A 16,758-nucleotide genomic window follows, 5' to 3' on the forward strand; every position below is an offset into this window, starting at 1 on the left:
AAATCCGCCTGCCTCCGCCTCCCAAGTGCTAGGATTAAAGGCGTGCGCCACCACCGCCCGGCTTGAATGTGCTCTTGATGCAGGACAGGTTTCATGACTTGTCTGTATTTGACCCCATCAAGATTGCACACTCATCCCTGTGATCACCAAATTGGGTGTGTGCATGTTAGGTTCTGCCATTGTCCCTTCAGCCTGTATGTTTAAGCTGGGGACTTGGATTTCTTACCTGCAGTCTTTGCATCATTCTTTTTTGCATAACTTTTTAGCTGCTCCTTAGTGAAGGTGCAGCATTACCTCTTAGAGTTCTCTGTGCCTTATTTGAATTTCAGCAGAAGGCTGCTGATGAGCTATAACAGGTGAAGCAGTTGGGATAACAGCATAATCATATGTCAAATGGCCCACTGAGAGGGTTTTCTCATATGACAGATTTTAAGAGCAAGCACTTTAACTTCTAGTCTGGTTAACAGTCTGCTTCAGTTGGTCAGCTTCACATCAGCCAATAAAGATGGAAGTATGAGGGCTGGAGAGATGGCTCATCAGTTGAGAGCACTGACTGCTCTTCTAGAGGTCCTGAGTTCAATTCCCAGCAACTACATGGTGGCTCACAACCATCTGTAATGGGATCTAGTGCCCTCTTCTGGTGTGTCTGAAGAGAGCAACAATGTACTCATATACATAAAGTAAATAAATAAATCTTTAAAAAAAAATAAAGATAAAGTATCCTACTGACATGACCATAGTGGGGATGCTTGACGATGGCTCCACTAGTTCATCAAGGTACAGAACTATCATTTCAAAATAATCAGTGCATTGTCCATTAACAAATCCAAATAAACAGTAAACATTTGAAAGGGAACTTAAAAAGACTCAGTTTCCACATTGATGCTGCTGTTATTCATAGAACTCCTCACACCTGGCTCAGTAAGTCTCCATCCTCTGTTGCTTTGCTTACCCAACAGTTCCCTCCATCATCTCACATTTGCTCTAATGAAGTGCCTGTGGATAGAAGGCTTACTAGTTGGTCAGTAGTTGTTTGTAGTTGAGTTTTCAGTCATAACTAACATGATAATCTGTCACTGTCAGGAAATGAGGCAGATGACAGGCAGTTAGAATATGTTTCAGAGAAACTTTGTTGTTTTGTTTTGTTCTAGCACAATCTAATGATCCTCCTCCCTTATGCTCCACAGTGTTAGGATTGTAGGCATTTATCAACACACCTTGGCCAAAAGAGAAGAAATATGTAATATTGTTATTCTTGAAAGTTTCATACATACACACAATGTATTTTGATCATATTCATTCATCTCCTTCTCCTTCCAGACCCCATACCCGATACCCCCAATCCCTTTCAGCTTGAAGTCCTCTTATTTTAGGTAACTTACCAACTCCAGTTTGTGCTGCCTATATACTCTTAATATCGGCCAACCACCAAACGTGGTCTACTTACCAGAGGCTGCACCTTGAATGATAACTGACTCTTCCCTCCCCCAGAAACCATCCAGTGTCAATTGCTTTTCTTCTAGGGAAAAGCTGTAAGTCCCTCTCCCCTCTGCTAGAATGTTCACTGTCAAAGTGACACTTTGGTCTTCTTTGAACTCTGGCTCTAACAGTCTTCCTGTCCATTCTATGATTCAGATGTCTCATTTGTAACTGAGCACCCTATACACACTTATTCTCTACACATTGATCATTTGTGAATTTCTGCATAAATCACTGCCCACTGTGCAAACAAATTTCACTAAAGAAGTCTGAATTGCACTAATATACGGGTATAAGAGATACCAATTTAGAGAGCAGTCTGATATTAGGTACAATTAACAAATGATAATAATACCTTCACTCCTGTCGCATATGAGCTCCCCACCATGAGTTCTTAGCTGGATTATTTATAGGGCCGAACTTGCATTTCCTCTTCAGAACGTGCTTTAAGTCCAATCAGGAAGCACTTAGTTTTGCCTATAAAGCCGGTGCCACTGTTGCACCCATTGGCATATTTTGCTACACTGGTCACTACTGCAGTTCACAGGATTCACAGGTCACAGGACTGCTGATGACCTCTGTCTCTCAGGAGCCTGTACAGCACCCTCTAGTACTTCAGGAGCTAGTCAGCAAGGAGGAGCTTCCTTGTCAGCACTAACTTGATTTCTCCTTGTCCTGGAGAAGTGTGTGGTGTCTTCAGCAATAGAGGCTTACCATCAGCATCTGGTAAGCCATGGAGATGTATAAAATTTAGGAAGTTTATAAGTTAGTATAACTTATGGCTTGTGGCTGAAATTGGTTTTTAAAAAAATTTTAAAGACTTATTTTATATGAGCGAGTAGTTTGCCTTCATGTATGTATGTGTGCCACACTTGGTGCCTGGGTAGGTAGAAGGAGTCAGAACTGGAGTTACAGATAGCTGTGAACCAAACCTGCCTTTGTAGGAACAGCCTAGTGGTCTTAACCACTAAGCAATCTGTCTAGCTTCCTGGGGGGGAAAGAGCAGCTTTAAAACTCAAGTTTTTATTACATTTTATGTCTTTTGTTCAGTGTTACTGTGAAAAATAACTAAGCAAACATAAGATTTCATGTTTATCAGATTATAGTCTAAAAAAATGAAACATTCATGTAAATAGACCTATACAATTTTTTTTTTATCGAAGCATTCAGTATTTATTACATTCTAATGTGTGGAAAGGAAAAATTACTCGGAGACAAACAGGAAAAACTGCCAAAGGCAAATACTTGTCCACACTTAAAACTAACAGGTATTTTTTTACACAGCTGCAGATTTCTGTTTTTCTATACTGTATACATAAGCCAACCTGGAGGTCATGGTGTCCTAAAAATCCTTGTGATCAGCAATGGATTGTTTCAGCCAGTTTGTCAGATTGTTCACATATATACCCATGTGAAGTCTTCCACCAGCAGCCAGCCTTGTATCGAATGGGATCATATACCTCTTGGATGGAGTTCTTCCTCTTGGAAATATAGGGAAGGATTTTTCCACTCCTGCTTTTTGGTTAAAGTCTTCCAAGGACGAGAGTGTACTACAGTTTCAGGAGGAGATGGTGGCCCCCAAGGAATTTTCTTATTAATTTTGAGTCTTAGAGATTCCATTGGGTCTTTCTGCATTTCTACTATCTGGATAACCCTCTGTTTCACTCCAGAGTTGAATGCATGGCCTTTATACAATTATGCCATGAATTGGGGCTGGGAATATTGGTTTGAGTCAGTATGACATATGAGATGAGCAGGTTAAGACTAAACATTTAGTGGTCAGCTTTAGTGAAATAAAATTTTAGTGTACCGTCTATTTGTTATGTCTTTTTGTAGTAATGTCAGTATATGTCAATAGTTAGGCATAAGAGGAGAGAGTACTTAAAAGAATTATAGTTCCAGCAGCCTCTGAGGAAATGAACTAAACACAAAGGCTGAGATTGTGATTGGGACAAAAGACAGCAGCAATGGTAGATAAGAACTAGACAGAGTGTCCAGGAGTAAACACTAATGTGAAGAATAGGAATCCTCTGTACTTGTAGGGCTATCTTCTTTCTCCCTTTCTAGTCTACCTCTGGATGGAGAATTACACTGCTGAGATTTTTTTACAAAATGCCAACAACTAAGGGCTGCCCACCTGGGAGGAATGAAATAAAAAGCAAGGATTTCCACCTGTGTGGGTTTGGGTTGATTTTGTGTGTAAGTATGTTAGATGGTTTTTGTTTGGGCAATTAACTAGACCGTTGTCTCCTGTGTCAGATTGATAGATATATTTGAGAAGCATTCCATATTTTTAAGTAAATCCATTTTGTTTTGATTTTGTTTTTAAAGATTTTATTTTTATGGCAAAAAATTTATTTTTATGTAGATGGCTCAGGAGGTAGAGGCACTTGCTGCCAAACTTGGTTCAGTCCTTGGGACCCCACACAGTACACTGGTGTCCAGACCTACACACCTGCTCTGAGATGCTCATACCTAGACACATGCACAAAATGAGTATAATAAAAAGATTTATCTTTTGATGGCATGTATATATTTGTGTGTGTGTGTTTGTATACTTGAGTGCAGTGCTCATAAAGGCTAGAAGAGGCCATTGTATTTCAGGTAATTGTGAACTGCCTGTGTGAATGCTGGGAACCAAACTCAGCTCCCTCCTTCTCTTCCTCCTCCTTCTTCCTCTTTTTCTTCTTCTTTTTTTCCCCATCCCCCTTCCTCTCTTCTTCTTCCTCTTCTTTTAATTTGTATATTCTCTCTCTTATTTATCTACCTATTTATTTCAGTGTTCTGCCAGCATATATGCCTCTGTGCCAGAAGAAGGCACCATATCCTATTATAGATGGTTATGAGCTACCATGTAGTTGCTAGAAATTGAACTCAGGACCTCCAGAAGAGCAGCCAGCATTCTTAACCTCTGAGCCATCTCTCTAGCACCTGTATGCATTCTTAATCATTTCTCCAGCCCAACGAGTCTCTATTTGAATCACTTACCAGTAGGTTGTTTTCTTGTTGCAAACCAAATTGGTAGTATTCATTTACACCTTTTCCTTGGCCTGGAAGTATTGGCAGATCAACACTGTGATTCCCACAAGAGAAGATGTCTGTCATTCATTTTTGAGAAACACTTAGGGCAATGCTGTGAATGTTTTTCTTTTCCCGGCGTGTGTGTGTGTGTGTGTGTGTGTGTGTGTGTGTGTGTGTCTGTCTGTCTGTCTGTCTGTCTGTCTGTCTGTCTGTCTGGGAGTCTGGGGTTCCAGGCACTGAAACCATCACTGCCCTGCTATTTATTCAAGCTCAGAAGATAGGGAACTGTTGGAAAGAGGGAGCCATGATGGAGCTTTCTGATAATCCTTGATTTTTCTCCCCAAAATGATTTTGGCAGCTTGGCAGATAGTACAGATAAATTTGTTACTGTTCAGAATGCTACTAAAAGTGTGTTCCAAAACAAGAAGACCTTCTAGTGGAGCATTCTTAGATACAAATGGGTATCTATACTGTGTCAGCTAGACTTTGATGAAAGTTCTGTCTTTGTTGAACCTTGCTAGACCAAATGTCTATGGATGTAAGCACACATGCAAAGCAGCCAGCCATAGGTAGGCTCAACTGAGAAGCCTATAACTGACCTAAACTTCTCTCCTAGGCATGATATAAGATTGGTATGTACTTAGTCAGAGACACTGGCATGCTTTTTAATGTCTATAGATGTGAGAGCATACTACCTAGAGAGCAGCATTTAAATGTGAGCTCCAATAATGACTAAATTACATCCTCATCTCATGGTATAAAGAAATAGGCATCATTTTAATAAAGAAAGATATGAAGAATAGTGTGAAGCAAAGGAAAAAGGAACTGCCCTGACTGAGGAACTCTTCAAGATGGCAGCTCCTACCAAAGCAGAAACAGTGTCTGACCATGTGCCTCTGGTAGTACACATTGGGTAATACACATTGTAACAATGCCATTTGAAAAGTCAGAGGCTTCCAAAGCATTTATAGGTTCCTCAGTCATTAATTCTGAGTATTGAGGATCAGAGCTGTGGTCACTCTTGACTTTGTCTGACTGCTTAGCTTTTGCCTTGTACCTAATCCTTCCTATCCACTTACCAGTGCATGCTGCCTTTTACAGACTGAGCTGTTAGTAAAAAGGAGTCAGAGTTGGAACAATAACCAAGAGCAAAGTAGTAATGTCATTTCCAATGGGAAGTATTAGTTACTCTTGGGTTCTGTGTTTTGAAATCATAATTTACCTAGTCCTGCCATCCTGGTCTGATACTGAGAGTGGGCTTTCTGGAGTTTCCTGACTTAGCATTCATTTCTGACTGGCTGGTCCTTGTTCCAGTGAAATTAGGATGTTCTCCCTTGACTGTGAGTCTTGGTTTCTTTCCCGTTGCTTTGTTAAATAACCTGACAGTAGCAGCTTAAGTGAAAAAGATTTATTTGTCTGGCTTACAGTTTCATCATTGTGGGGAAGACATAGCAGTGTGGAGGGAAGGCCAGGTGACAGGAGCCACAGGTTCACTGGTCACATAACATCACTATGCAGGAAGCAGAGAACAAACAAGAAGTTGGGCCTGCCCCAGTGGCCCACTTCTTTCAGCAAGCTTGGGCCCAAGTGTTCAAATGCATGAGCCTATAAAAGGAGCCATTTCATGCTCAAACCACATGTCCTAGGACGATGAGAGAAGCAGTCACTAGGAAAACTCTAGGTCACATCCCCAGGAGAGCATTGTATGACTAAAATGTGCTAGTATCAAGTCCTCCTGTCTTTTTTGCACTCTCCTCATAATTGCATTTCTTAAGCCTTCACCTGGACTGTTCTTTCTTCCCTGCTTTTACTTTGGGTATTGACATCCAGTCTAGGCACCTCCTAGGCAAGTACTACACCTTAGAGCTTTGTCTCCAGCCGCCTTAATGTTTAGTCTCCTTTAGAGTTTAAATGTTAGTTTATCTTAGCGTACACCGAAATTTGATTTTGCTGTTGTTATTGTCCTTGCGTTTTTGGTTTTGAGAGACTTAAACCAGAACCTTAAGCATGCTAGGCAAGTACTCTTATCATTGAGCCATACTTTTGGCTTATAAAATTAAAAATTTCTACCCCACATTTCAAGATGTGGTTCATATAGTAGTTGTATTTTTAAGTTCATGGTTTACCTAGCAACTTAAAACCAGTATTACTAATTTGTATGCATTAGTGACTCTGAAATGAAATTTATTTTGCTATCACATTAGAATCTTTTAACCTGCCTGTTCAGGTCATGGTCCTAAAAGTCTACATTTTAGCTGGATGAGCTGGTTAGTGCCCTGTTGGCAGGAGAATCAGCAGTTCAAAGTTGTTTTTTTTTTTTTTTTCTGCATAGTGAGTTCAAAGCCAGCCCGGGCAACATGAGACCCTGTAAAATCTACCTTTTATACACAACTGTTCACCTAGATCCTAATTGTCATTTTTTTTAAGAAATGTTATCAACACACAGATACTCCCTTAGGCACCCATTGACCTCATGTCAGGAAACTTTTAATTTATTGCTGTAATAATTACAGAAATATATTTTCATAATGCCTTTTATAGTTCTGTGAATGTGAATTTAATATGAAAATAAATTGCAGCCCTTAAGAGTTTAGAGTTTCCTATGTATTGTCATGAGAATTTGATTTCTACTCTACAGATCTTTGTGTGTCATTGAAAGCCTGTTTTCTCATGGTTAGCTTGTAAAGGTCAGTGAAGGACAGCATTCTGAAGGAAGTGGATGGAGCATCTTTCCAGAGCTTGTGCATAGCACAGCTGTCTCTTTGGACTTGCTCCAGCTACCGCTCAGTGGCTCTTACAGAAAGGAAATCTTAGAGGCCAGCACTGGGGCTCAGAACATGGTGCTAAAGGACACTTGCTTCCCAAGAATCACCACTCCATGGGATGTGTTTATAATTAGACATCTCATCCCCAGCTGGCCTTAGGGCACTCTATTCTCTTTAGGTGCCCTCAGCCTCTTGCTTACCATCCCAACTGCTTTCTTTCTTCCAGCCCTTGATGTTTTCCCTGGAATAATTTTTTCCCCACCAATTTATTTATTTATTTACTTTACAACCCTCCCCTCCTCCCAGTACCCCCTCATGGTTCCTCCCCTTTCCTTCCCCTCCCCTTCATCTCTGAAAATGGGGAAGTTCCCTCTGGATACCAACCCACCCTGGCACCTCAAGTCACTGAAGGACTAGGTACATCCTCTCCCACTGAGGCCAAACAAGACAGCGCAGTTAGGAGAGCAGGATCCATAGGCAGGCAACAGAGTCAGGGTAAGCTCCTGCTCTAGTTGTTGGGGGACCCACATGAAGACCAAACTGCATATCTGCTACAGATGTGTCTCCTGGAATAATTTTATAGTTTAGTTTTCTACTTAATTTTCTTGTATTTTTTTTCTATTTTCTGTGTCACTTTTCCCAAAATCTTGTGAAAGGTCATAATCTAGTAAGAAGTTAGGCATGATTATAAATTATTTTAATGAGCATGTAAAGCTGCATTATAAACACTGCAGGAGACTGTGGTAACATTAAGGATTAATTAACTCAAGGTATTTACAATAATCTTCAAATAGGGTAATCAGACTATTGAGTTATTAAGCATGTTTGAATCACATTGCTTCTATAGCAAGCCTACAGGACATCTTTAATTATTCTGCTCTAAGTCAGACTAAAGACTCATTTGGAAATTTAAAAATTTGGAAAATATTTTCTATTTTCTTACTAGTAACCAAATAAAGAGATGTAAAACTAAATGCTGTTTCCCATTGATTTAAGAATAGTGGTAGGGGAGTGCGGGGTGGGGTTAAAAAAAAAAAAGAATAGTGGTAGGAAGTACCTTGTGTATGCCAATACATAAGAATCAGAAATACATACTGCCTATTCAAAAGACTTTTGTTTCTTCTTTGTGTGTAGAACATGTAGATCCAGAAAATAAAAGGTGCTTGCTTCAGCAGTTGTGGCTGTTGGATGCTTAGGCTGCCAATTCAGACAGCATAGATGCACCTAAGCTTACAGATAGATGTTTCCAAATGGCTTATTTATTGCTCATGGCTTTCTGATGCAGATAGAATATGCATTTTAAAAAAAATATGTTTTATATATTTATTTCTAAAGTCAGAGATAGTCTCTGCTTTGTTCACCTGTTATATAAACTCCCAATGTACAGTTGGGTAATGGTTTTGCTTCATCATCTGGTGTAAATTGGCTTCCAGCTGGACATAAGTAGAAGGGTGTGCTGCAGTGACCCAGCAGCTGGCCCGACCTGAGAAGTGACCATCCTGTGGTAGAAGTTCTCACAAGCTTGCCATGGGCTACGGGCAACACAGTGGTTGAACTTGATAATGAGGAATGTGACTAGTGAGGGAGTCATGAGTATTCCCTCATTAGTGAGGGAATAAATTACATATACATGCTTCTAAGAAAATGAGACCACCTTAATGGAACAGTTTATTTACATAAGTAGAATACTAGGGTAAGCAAAGCCAGTTTTCTTTTTTCCTTTCTGTCTTTGTTTTTCAGGTGGACTTAATAGCACGAACCTAATATAGCACATGAGACATAGAAAGAAGTAGGAGTAGTTAGTTCAAAGTTAGCCTAGGCTTATAAGATCTTGCCCTTAAAAACTCTTTGTTATGTAAGAGTGAACATATAGTCCCAACATTGTGAACCAATGGACTTTTCAGCAACTTATCCCCTTTTGTAGTAGCATGTATTCTAGTACTGCGAGTTTGGGGTCTGCTTAGTTTGCCTAGCTAGTTAATGGCCAGCCTGGGACTATATAATGAAACTTTGTATAAAAAGCAAAGATAAAAAGCTTGCATGTGTGGGGCCATGGATTTAATCTCAGCAGCTTCCTTAAATGAAAGTCCATTTTATAATGGTTACATCTCTGATCTTTGGTTTACTTACATGTAGAGTGTTAGTGCCTACATCCCAAAGGATCATTTGCCAACATAGAAGTGAAATGTTAGTTGTAAGGTCCCTTTGCCTTTTCTACACTTCATGTGTGAGCTCTGGGAGAGCAGTTTTGTTCTGAGTGAGGTTGCCCAGAGAAGGCAGATACCATCAAACAAATAGAAAGGTATATGTCCTGGCTGCTGTGTCGTTATTTCTGTGATGCTAGTCAATCCCTATTTTCCAGAATCTTTAAGGGATTATGGCTACGATCTCATTGCTTATCAATTGAAAGAGTTAAATTGGGAAAAGCTTGTTACCTATAACCATACCATTGTACAGTAAGCCATAAAATCAATAACCTGTCTATCCTGTTAGCCTTCTCTTTTGTTCCTAGAAAACAAATGAGATTCTGGGTTATTGCATTTAATAGGTGTTCAGTGATTCTGTGACATGGACTTTGTATCACTACTCAGTAAAAAAAGAAAAAACCATAAACAGCTGCTGTGTTAGTGTGACTTGTGGTTTAGTTTTGTTTGTATTTGAACTTTTTTATTCTTGCAGAAAGTCAGTGCTCATTTGGCATTTGTTTTGGAGGAAGAGTTAAATGTATTTTTAAAGCCTTCATTTAAGTCACAGTTCAAGTGCACAGTTAGTAATTGTGCACATGGATTTGATACATCTGGTCTTTTTACTAAGCGGTGAATTTTCTTTTAAAATACTGGGAATACATGGGACTGGATAAATAGTTGAGTGGTAAATGTGCTTGTTCCACAGACATGAGGACCTGAGTTTGAGCACTACACCCACAGTAAACTACACATTATGGTATAGTTTGGAGAGGAGGAGATGATCAGCTGATCTCTGAGGTTTGCAGGCTGGCCAGCCTCACTTACCTAATGAGCTCTAGGTAGGTAGGCCATTGTGAAACCCTTATAAAGTGGAAAATAATTAAGGAAGATAGCAATGCCAACAACTGTTTCCCCACATAAAGGTTTGTACCTGCACACATTTAAATAAAAGCACGAGAGACAAAATAATTACATTTTAAATCTGGTTGCTCCAGTGGATCTCTTCTGTAAATTTGAAGGATATTTTCAACTATCAAAATATATGTTTTATATTTAGTCATGATCTTCCAGTCATTGTTTCCCAGGGCTTACAGAAAGCTAATGATTGCAGGATTCCTCGGCCTTGCCACCATTGATGTGCTGTCACTGTGGAGCACCTCATGATCCATGATCGTTTGTCCATCTTTGAGAACTGCTGTAGTATAGATATCTAAGTAGGTTGGGATCTTAGTCTAGGTCATACTGTCTTATGGTGGAAGATAAATTAGAAGAGGCAAACAGAATTGTAAGGGGACCATTTAGGTCGTTGTCATAGTCTGTACCCATGGCATTGAGGGTAGGAATGAAGGTGGATAGGAAAAATAAGTAAAGGAGCTTATGATGGATAGGTTAGGTGTTGGTGGACCTGAAACTGAGGGTGGCAGATTTGTAGATTGTGTCATGCCCCTTCCCTTTCTCCCCTGCTTAGTTCCTCTGTTTCTGTGCTATGTTCTGTAGGCTTCTTCTCTCCCTACTTCCATTGAGTCAGCTGGGCACACTGCTTATAGTATCTGTCCACCATAGCTTTTCTTCTGCTGTGGAATTCAGAGTGTAGTTACTATCATACATACCATCCCGTTTTCACACTCTGAACTTCCTCTAATGAGGGCCAGAGGAGGACATCTGTCTCATTCTTCCTTACCTACTGTGGTGGTTTGAATGAAAATGGCCCCCATTGGCTCATAGGGAGTGGCCCAGTTGGGAGGTATGGCCTTGTTGGAGGAAGTGTGTGTGTCAGTGGGGATGGTCTTTGAGGTTTCAAATGCTCAAGCCAGACCCAGTGTCACACTCTTCCTGCTGCCTGCTGATCTAGATGTAGAACTCTCAGCTGCCTCTCCAGCACCAAGTCTACTGGCATGCCACCAGGCTTCCCACTATGACAATAATAGACTAAACCTCTGAACTATAAGCCAGCCTCATTTAAATGTTTTCCTTAATAAGAACTGCCATGGTCATGGTGTCCTTTTACAGCAATAAAATGCTATCTAAGACACTACCTACCCAGCACCCATCATGGTCCTGGGGCAGGACCACACCCTTGGTGAGGAACCAATATCGTCTATAGCACCTATGTGCTAGTATCATGATAGAGTGACCACATTAGCCGGATGTCTGGGCCATTTCCCACTCATTTCTACAGTTCCACTTTCCTTTTTAATTTTTATTTCATGTGTATGAGTACTCCATCTGCATGTATGTCTGTGCACCACTTACATGGCCTCCATCTGGTGCCGACGGAGGCCAGAGGAACAGGGAGTTGGGTTCTTTAAAACTAGAATTAGATGTGGTTATGAGCTTCTGTGGACTAGAAACTGAACCTGAGTAGGGTTTAATGTAAGCAGCATGCCCTCTTGCTGCTGTCTCTCCCACCCCTTCAAGTACCTTCTCACTTAGCATCAGGAGATGCTGCTTGACTTCTCAGTCTCACTGAGTGGGAGAAATGCTAGAAACAGCAGGAAATTGCCTTCTCTTTTCTCATTAAGAGGAACCTTGGAAGGTTTGGGGAGGTGGGGAGGCTTGAACACTAGTACATAGCCCAGATGTGGTCAGAGGACAGCTCTGGGAGCTGGTTCCCTGTGGGATCCAGATATTGAACTCAGGTCATCAGATTTTCATGGCAAGCACTTTTACTCAATGAGCCATCTCAACAACTGTAAGCGTGTGTATTTTAAAGGTTTTAATGGCATCTTCCAAATGAATCCCCACAATTGCTGTCATCTAAAACTGAGAGTCTTTTAAATCCTAATAATGCTTAACAATTTTTAAAATATTATAAGTACTTAACCAGAAGTGAGGTGCTCATTGTACTAACACAAAGAGTTAGTCATAGGTCCTTCAATACCAAAAACAGTCCATCTCAAGAATATTAAGACTTGGCACAGCTTAATCACCATGCTTCAAGGAAAATATTTGTTATGTAACAGTATACTTTAAAAACCAAATTGGAGGCTAGGGGTGGCACCAGCCTTTAATCCCAGCACTTGGGAGGCAGAGGCCAGCCTGGTCTACAGAGTAAGTTCCAGGACATCCAGGGCTATACAGAAGCCCTGTCCTGAAAGGAAAAAACCAAAACCAAAACAAATGAGGGGCCAAAGAGGTGGATTTTCAGTTAAGAACACTTGCTGCTCTTGTAGAGGACCAGAGTTCACTTCCTAGCACCCACATCATGCAGTTCACACACATCTGTAACTTCAGCTATACCTGTGTGAATTTGATGCTCTTCTGGCCTCTGCAGTTACATACACACACATGCAAAAATAGAATACTTTTAAAAACAGAATGGAAGCCACATATTGTGTCACACTCATAACCCCAGCAGTTAGTAGGTGGGATTAGACACATCAGAACATCAAGCAACACTAGTCTTTTTTTTTTTTTTTTTTTTTGGTTTTTTGAGACAGGGTTCCTCTGTGTAGCCCTGGCTGTCCTGGAACTCACTCTGTAGACCAGGCTGGCCTCGGACTCAGAAATCCGCCTGCCTCTGACTCCCAAGTGCTGGGATTAAAGGCGTGCGCCACCACCACCCAACATTAATTAGTCTTTGTTGTATCAAAAAAATTCAAGGCCAGAGTGGTCTAAAAGTACCACCTAGACAGAAAAACCAGCCCCCTACCAATAGAAAGGAAGTGACAGGGGCTAGAGAAATGGCTTCAGTAAAGAATGTATACTGCTCTTTCAGAGGAACAGAATTTATTTCTGTCACCAACATGAGGTACTCACTATTGCTTGTAACTCCAGCTCCAGGGGTATCTGTACCTCTGTACCTGCACTCGCATGCACAGATTACACAGACATAGATGCAGGATTTAAAGTAATAAAAAAAAATTAAGAGAAATTACAAAGATTTAAGATGGAAAAACTAAGCCATGTAATTTTTAATTTCACGTTACTGCATATGCTGGGTGAAGAGAAAGAAGGAGGAGTGTTTGGATTTTTCTGGGCTATACCTATACTTAAATAAGTGAGGACCCATTACCTAAAAGATCTGCCATGTCTGTTGCATCCTAAAATAATGGAGTGGCAATGGTAAAAGTGGCAGAAGCCATCTTCGTGTGTGACAGGCAAGTGCTCCACTACTCCATCACATCCCTAATCTGTTGGCTGCTGCTTCTTGAGGCATACTTGCTATGTGTCCCAGGCAAATAAGTCCTCCTGCCTCAGCCAAAGGAGCTGAGGTTGCAGGCCTGTACCACCAAGCCTGGGGAGATGGTAATTTCTGGTTGAGTTACAGCTTGCTTTTTCATTCTTTCCGTTGCTTGTTTTTATGAGACCCATGTTAGAAAACCTATTTATTTAGTATTTTTAAATTTTCATTAAATCTAATTAAATGCAGGTTGGTTTTCTAGTGTCTTCTGTAATAAAATCTTTGTAGCCTACTTTAGAACAACCGTCTAGATTAAAACACACAAGTTACTAGTGCTCTGATTAGTCAGACAACATATACTTCTCAGTGCTCTTATCAGTGTGTGATCAGGAGTTGCTTCTCTCTAACATGTTTTTCTTCTCTTGTTCAGGGCACTGTTTGGGGACAGCCATATTTCTGACTCCATAACGTGGTTTTCTATGTAAAGTTTGCAGAGGGTCAGAACAATGCCTCCACGACCATCTTCGGGTGAACTGTGGGGCATCCACTTGATGCCCCCACGAATCCTAGTGGAATGTTTACTCCCCAATGGAATGATAGTGACTTTGGAATGCCTCCGTGAGGCCACGCTAGTCACCATCAAACATGAGCTGTTCAAAGAGGCCAGGAAGTACCCTCTGCACCAGCTGCTGCAGGATGAGTCTTCTTACATTTTCGTAAGTGTTACCCAGGAAGCAGAAAGGGAAGAATTCTTTGATGAAACAAGACGGCTTTGTGACCTTCGGCTTTTTCAACCCTTTTTAAAAGTAATTGAACCAGTAGGCAACCGTGAAGAAAAGATCCTCAATCGAGAAATTGGTATGATATCTTTTCAGCTAATTGACACTGTCATTGCCAAACTGCAAATAACTATGATGGCTTCTCTTTATTTTAGTATTAAGATACTTTGTCTGAATTATTACCTTTGTAATCTTTGAGTAGATTTCTATTTAAAAATATAAAGTAGTTTTTTTTTTTTTTTAACACTACTGAGCTATAGAACTTCGTCACCCTTTGCTATTCTGTAGGGCTTTACTTAAGGGATACAATTAGGAGGACTTAGATTTCTTATAGCCAACTTTTATTACTCTGAAAAAGTTGATAAAGGTCCTATCATAATATTAATGGATATGTGGGCAGTGCGTATAATTTAAATGTTTGAAGCCTCATCAACTTTATTTTCTTCTTTCTTTGGTTTTCTGAGACAAGGTCTCTCTGTGTAGCTTTGACTGTACCCTTAAAAATGGATTTATCAGAGTTTTTTTTTTTTAACTCATAGGAACTTTTCTTTTGTGCTTTTCTAAACATGTGTAGTTCTCAGTTTATAAAAACCACTTCTGCCCTACATTCTTTATAAACATCATATTTTCTAGGTTTTGTTATTGGCATGCCAGTGTGTGAATTTGATATGGTTAAAGATCCAGAAGTCCAAGACTTTCGAAGGAACATTCTGAATGTTTGCAAAGAAGCCGTGGACTTGCGGGATCTCAACTCGCCTCACAGCAGAGCAATGTATGTCTACCCTCCAAATGTCGAGTCTTCCCCAGAACTGCCAAAGCACATCTACAACAAGTTAGATAAAGGTAAGGAGGCAGGCCCCCAAACGGAGCCTTGTGCTGCGGTAGCCGTTCTGGTTCCTGCTGCACAGTTGCCTTGTGCTAGCTGGATCATGAGCCTAAGGCAAGGACTGAGCGCGGAGTAATGACTTCTTATAGCAGACACTCTTCCTCCTTACTGATTGACCCACCTCTTGGTGAATGCTTAGTTCACTGATACTGAAGAACTGAGTTTAGAATTCACTGTTGCCTGGAATGCTAGCAGAATTAGAGCTGATTATCTTTTTAAAGTTTAATTTGGAGTTAAGCTTAGCCAAGGGTCCTTGTGATCTATTAGCCCACTCAAAAAGGAGATCTTTAGCTCTAGTTAGAGTAACTAGATATGGCTTCTGATTGTGCTTAGAGGAACAATGAACACTTCTTGAAACTTCTCTTCAGAGAAGTGAACTAGACACAGCGATGCACCTTACAATGTCTTTCTGTTACAGGACAAATCATCGTGGTGATTTGGGTAATAGTCTCTCCAAACAATGACAAGCAGAAGTACACTCTGAAGATCAACCATGACTGTGTGCCAGAGCAAGTCATTGCTGAAGCCATCAGGAAGAAGACTCGGAGCATGTTGTTGTCCTCTGAGCAGCTGAAGCTCTGTGTCTTAGAATACCAGGGCAAGTATATTCTGAAGGTGTGTGGCTGTGATGAATACTTCCTAGAAAAGTACCCTCTGAGTCAGTACAAGGTGAGTGATGGTACCTGCACCACAGCTGCATGTGTGCTTAGCACAGAGTTTTGATGACTACTATTAGGAAACACCATTTTTAGGCTTAGTTTTATTAGCATATTTGAATTTTGCTTAATACTGATGGTAAATGCTAGCCGAGTCTTGAGCTATATCCTGTAGTGATCATTTATGACATATGTGAATTTTATGTGTTTTGCACATATTCCCCCCATTGGGATGAGTGAATTTACTTATACCAACTGATCTCCTTGTTCACAACCAGTCCCTAGTCTATTTATGCTTATGTTTAAATAATGCAATTATTTTAGAGTTGGAAGATGTAGCAATTACACTAACCACAAAACATTTCATGACCTACCTGCTCCTAGCAAGGATGTGGGGACAATATTAAAATAGAATCTTAGTTTATTAAATTTACTACTAACCTTCCTCTTTCTCTGTCCACTGAATAAATCCCAGTGAGAAGCAATGGTAGCATACACACATACCAGCTACTGTTTAATAAAATAGACACTGGCCTTTAGTGGTGATAACTGGGAAAGTAGGCTGAAAATCCATGTCTGGGGGCCAGCAAAATGGCTTAGTGCATAAAGGCACATGCTGCCAAGCCCAATAACCTGAGTCAAGTCCCTGGGACTCATATGGTGGAAAGTGAGAGCCATCTTTAGGTGTTCTGTGAACTTTATGCATGCTTTGTGACACATGCATATAAGTACACATGTACACATACGTACTTGGGCTCTCGTAGGCTTGGGAAGATAAGAGCAGTTGGTAAAGTGTTTGGTGTATAAGTGTGAGGAGGACCTATGTTTGGACTCCCAGTACCTCATAAAAGCCAGGCTTGGTA

General features: G+C 40.5%; 1 protein-coding gene across 3 annotated transcripts in view; it reads left to right on the plus strand.

Annotated features, from left to right (window-relative positions):
* Window positions 1-16,758, plus strand: part of Pik3ca (phosphatidylinositol-4,5-bisphosphate 3-kinase catalytic subunit alpha) — a 71,396-nt gene that overhangs the window by 27,219 nt on the left and 27,419 nt on the right. For 2 of the 3 annotated variants that reach the window (XR_004120422.1, XM_031376565.1), the window contains exons 2-4: window positions 14,005-14,432; window positions 14,987-15,196; window positions 15,658-15,908. Coding sequence is in view for 2 of the 3 variants with exons in the window: in XM_031376565.1 (XP_031232425.1) it covers window positions 14,081-14,432; window positions 14,987-15,196; window positions 15,658-15,908 (813 nt within the window). In the remaining variant the exon portion in view is untranslated. Of the gene's footprint in view, window positions 1-14,004; window positions 14,433-14,986; window positions 15,197-15,657; window positions 15,909-16,758 lie in introns of those variants that run through there. The other variant, XM_031376566.1, reaches the window with a different exon arrangement.

The sequence above is a fragment of the Mastomys coucha genome, unplaced genomic scaffold, assembly GCF_008632895.1.
Source record: "Mastomys coucha isolate ucsf_1 unplaced genomic scaffold, UCSF_Mcou_1 pScaffold17, whole genome shotgun sequence".
In the NCBI taxonomy this organism is placed as follows: Eukaryota; Metazoa; Chordata; class Mammalia; order Rodentia; family Muridae; genus Mastomys; species Mastomys coucha.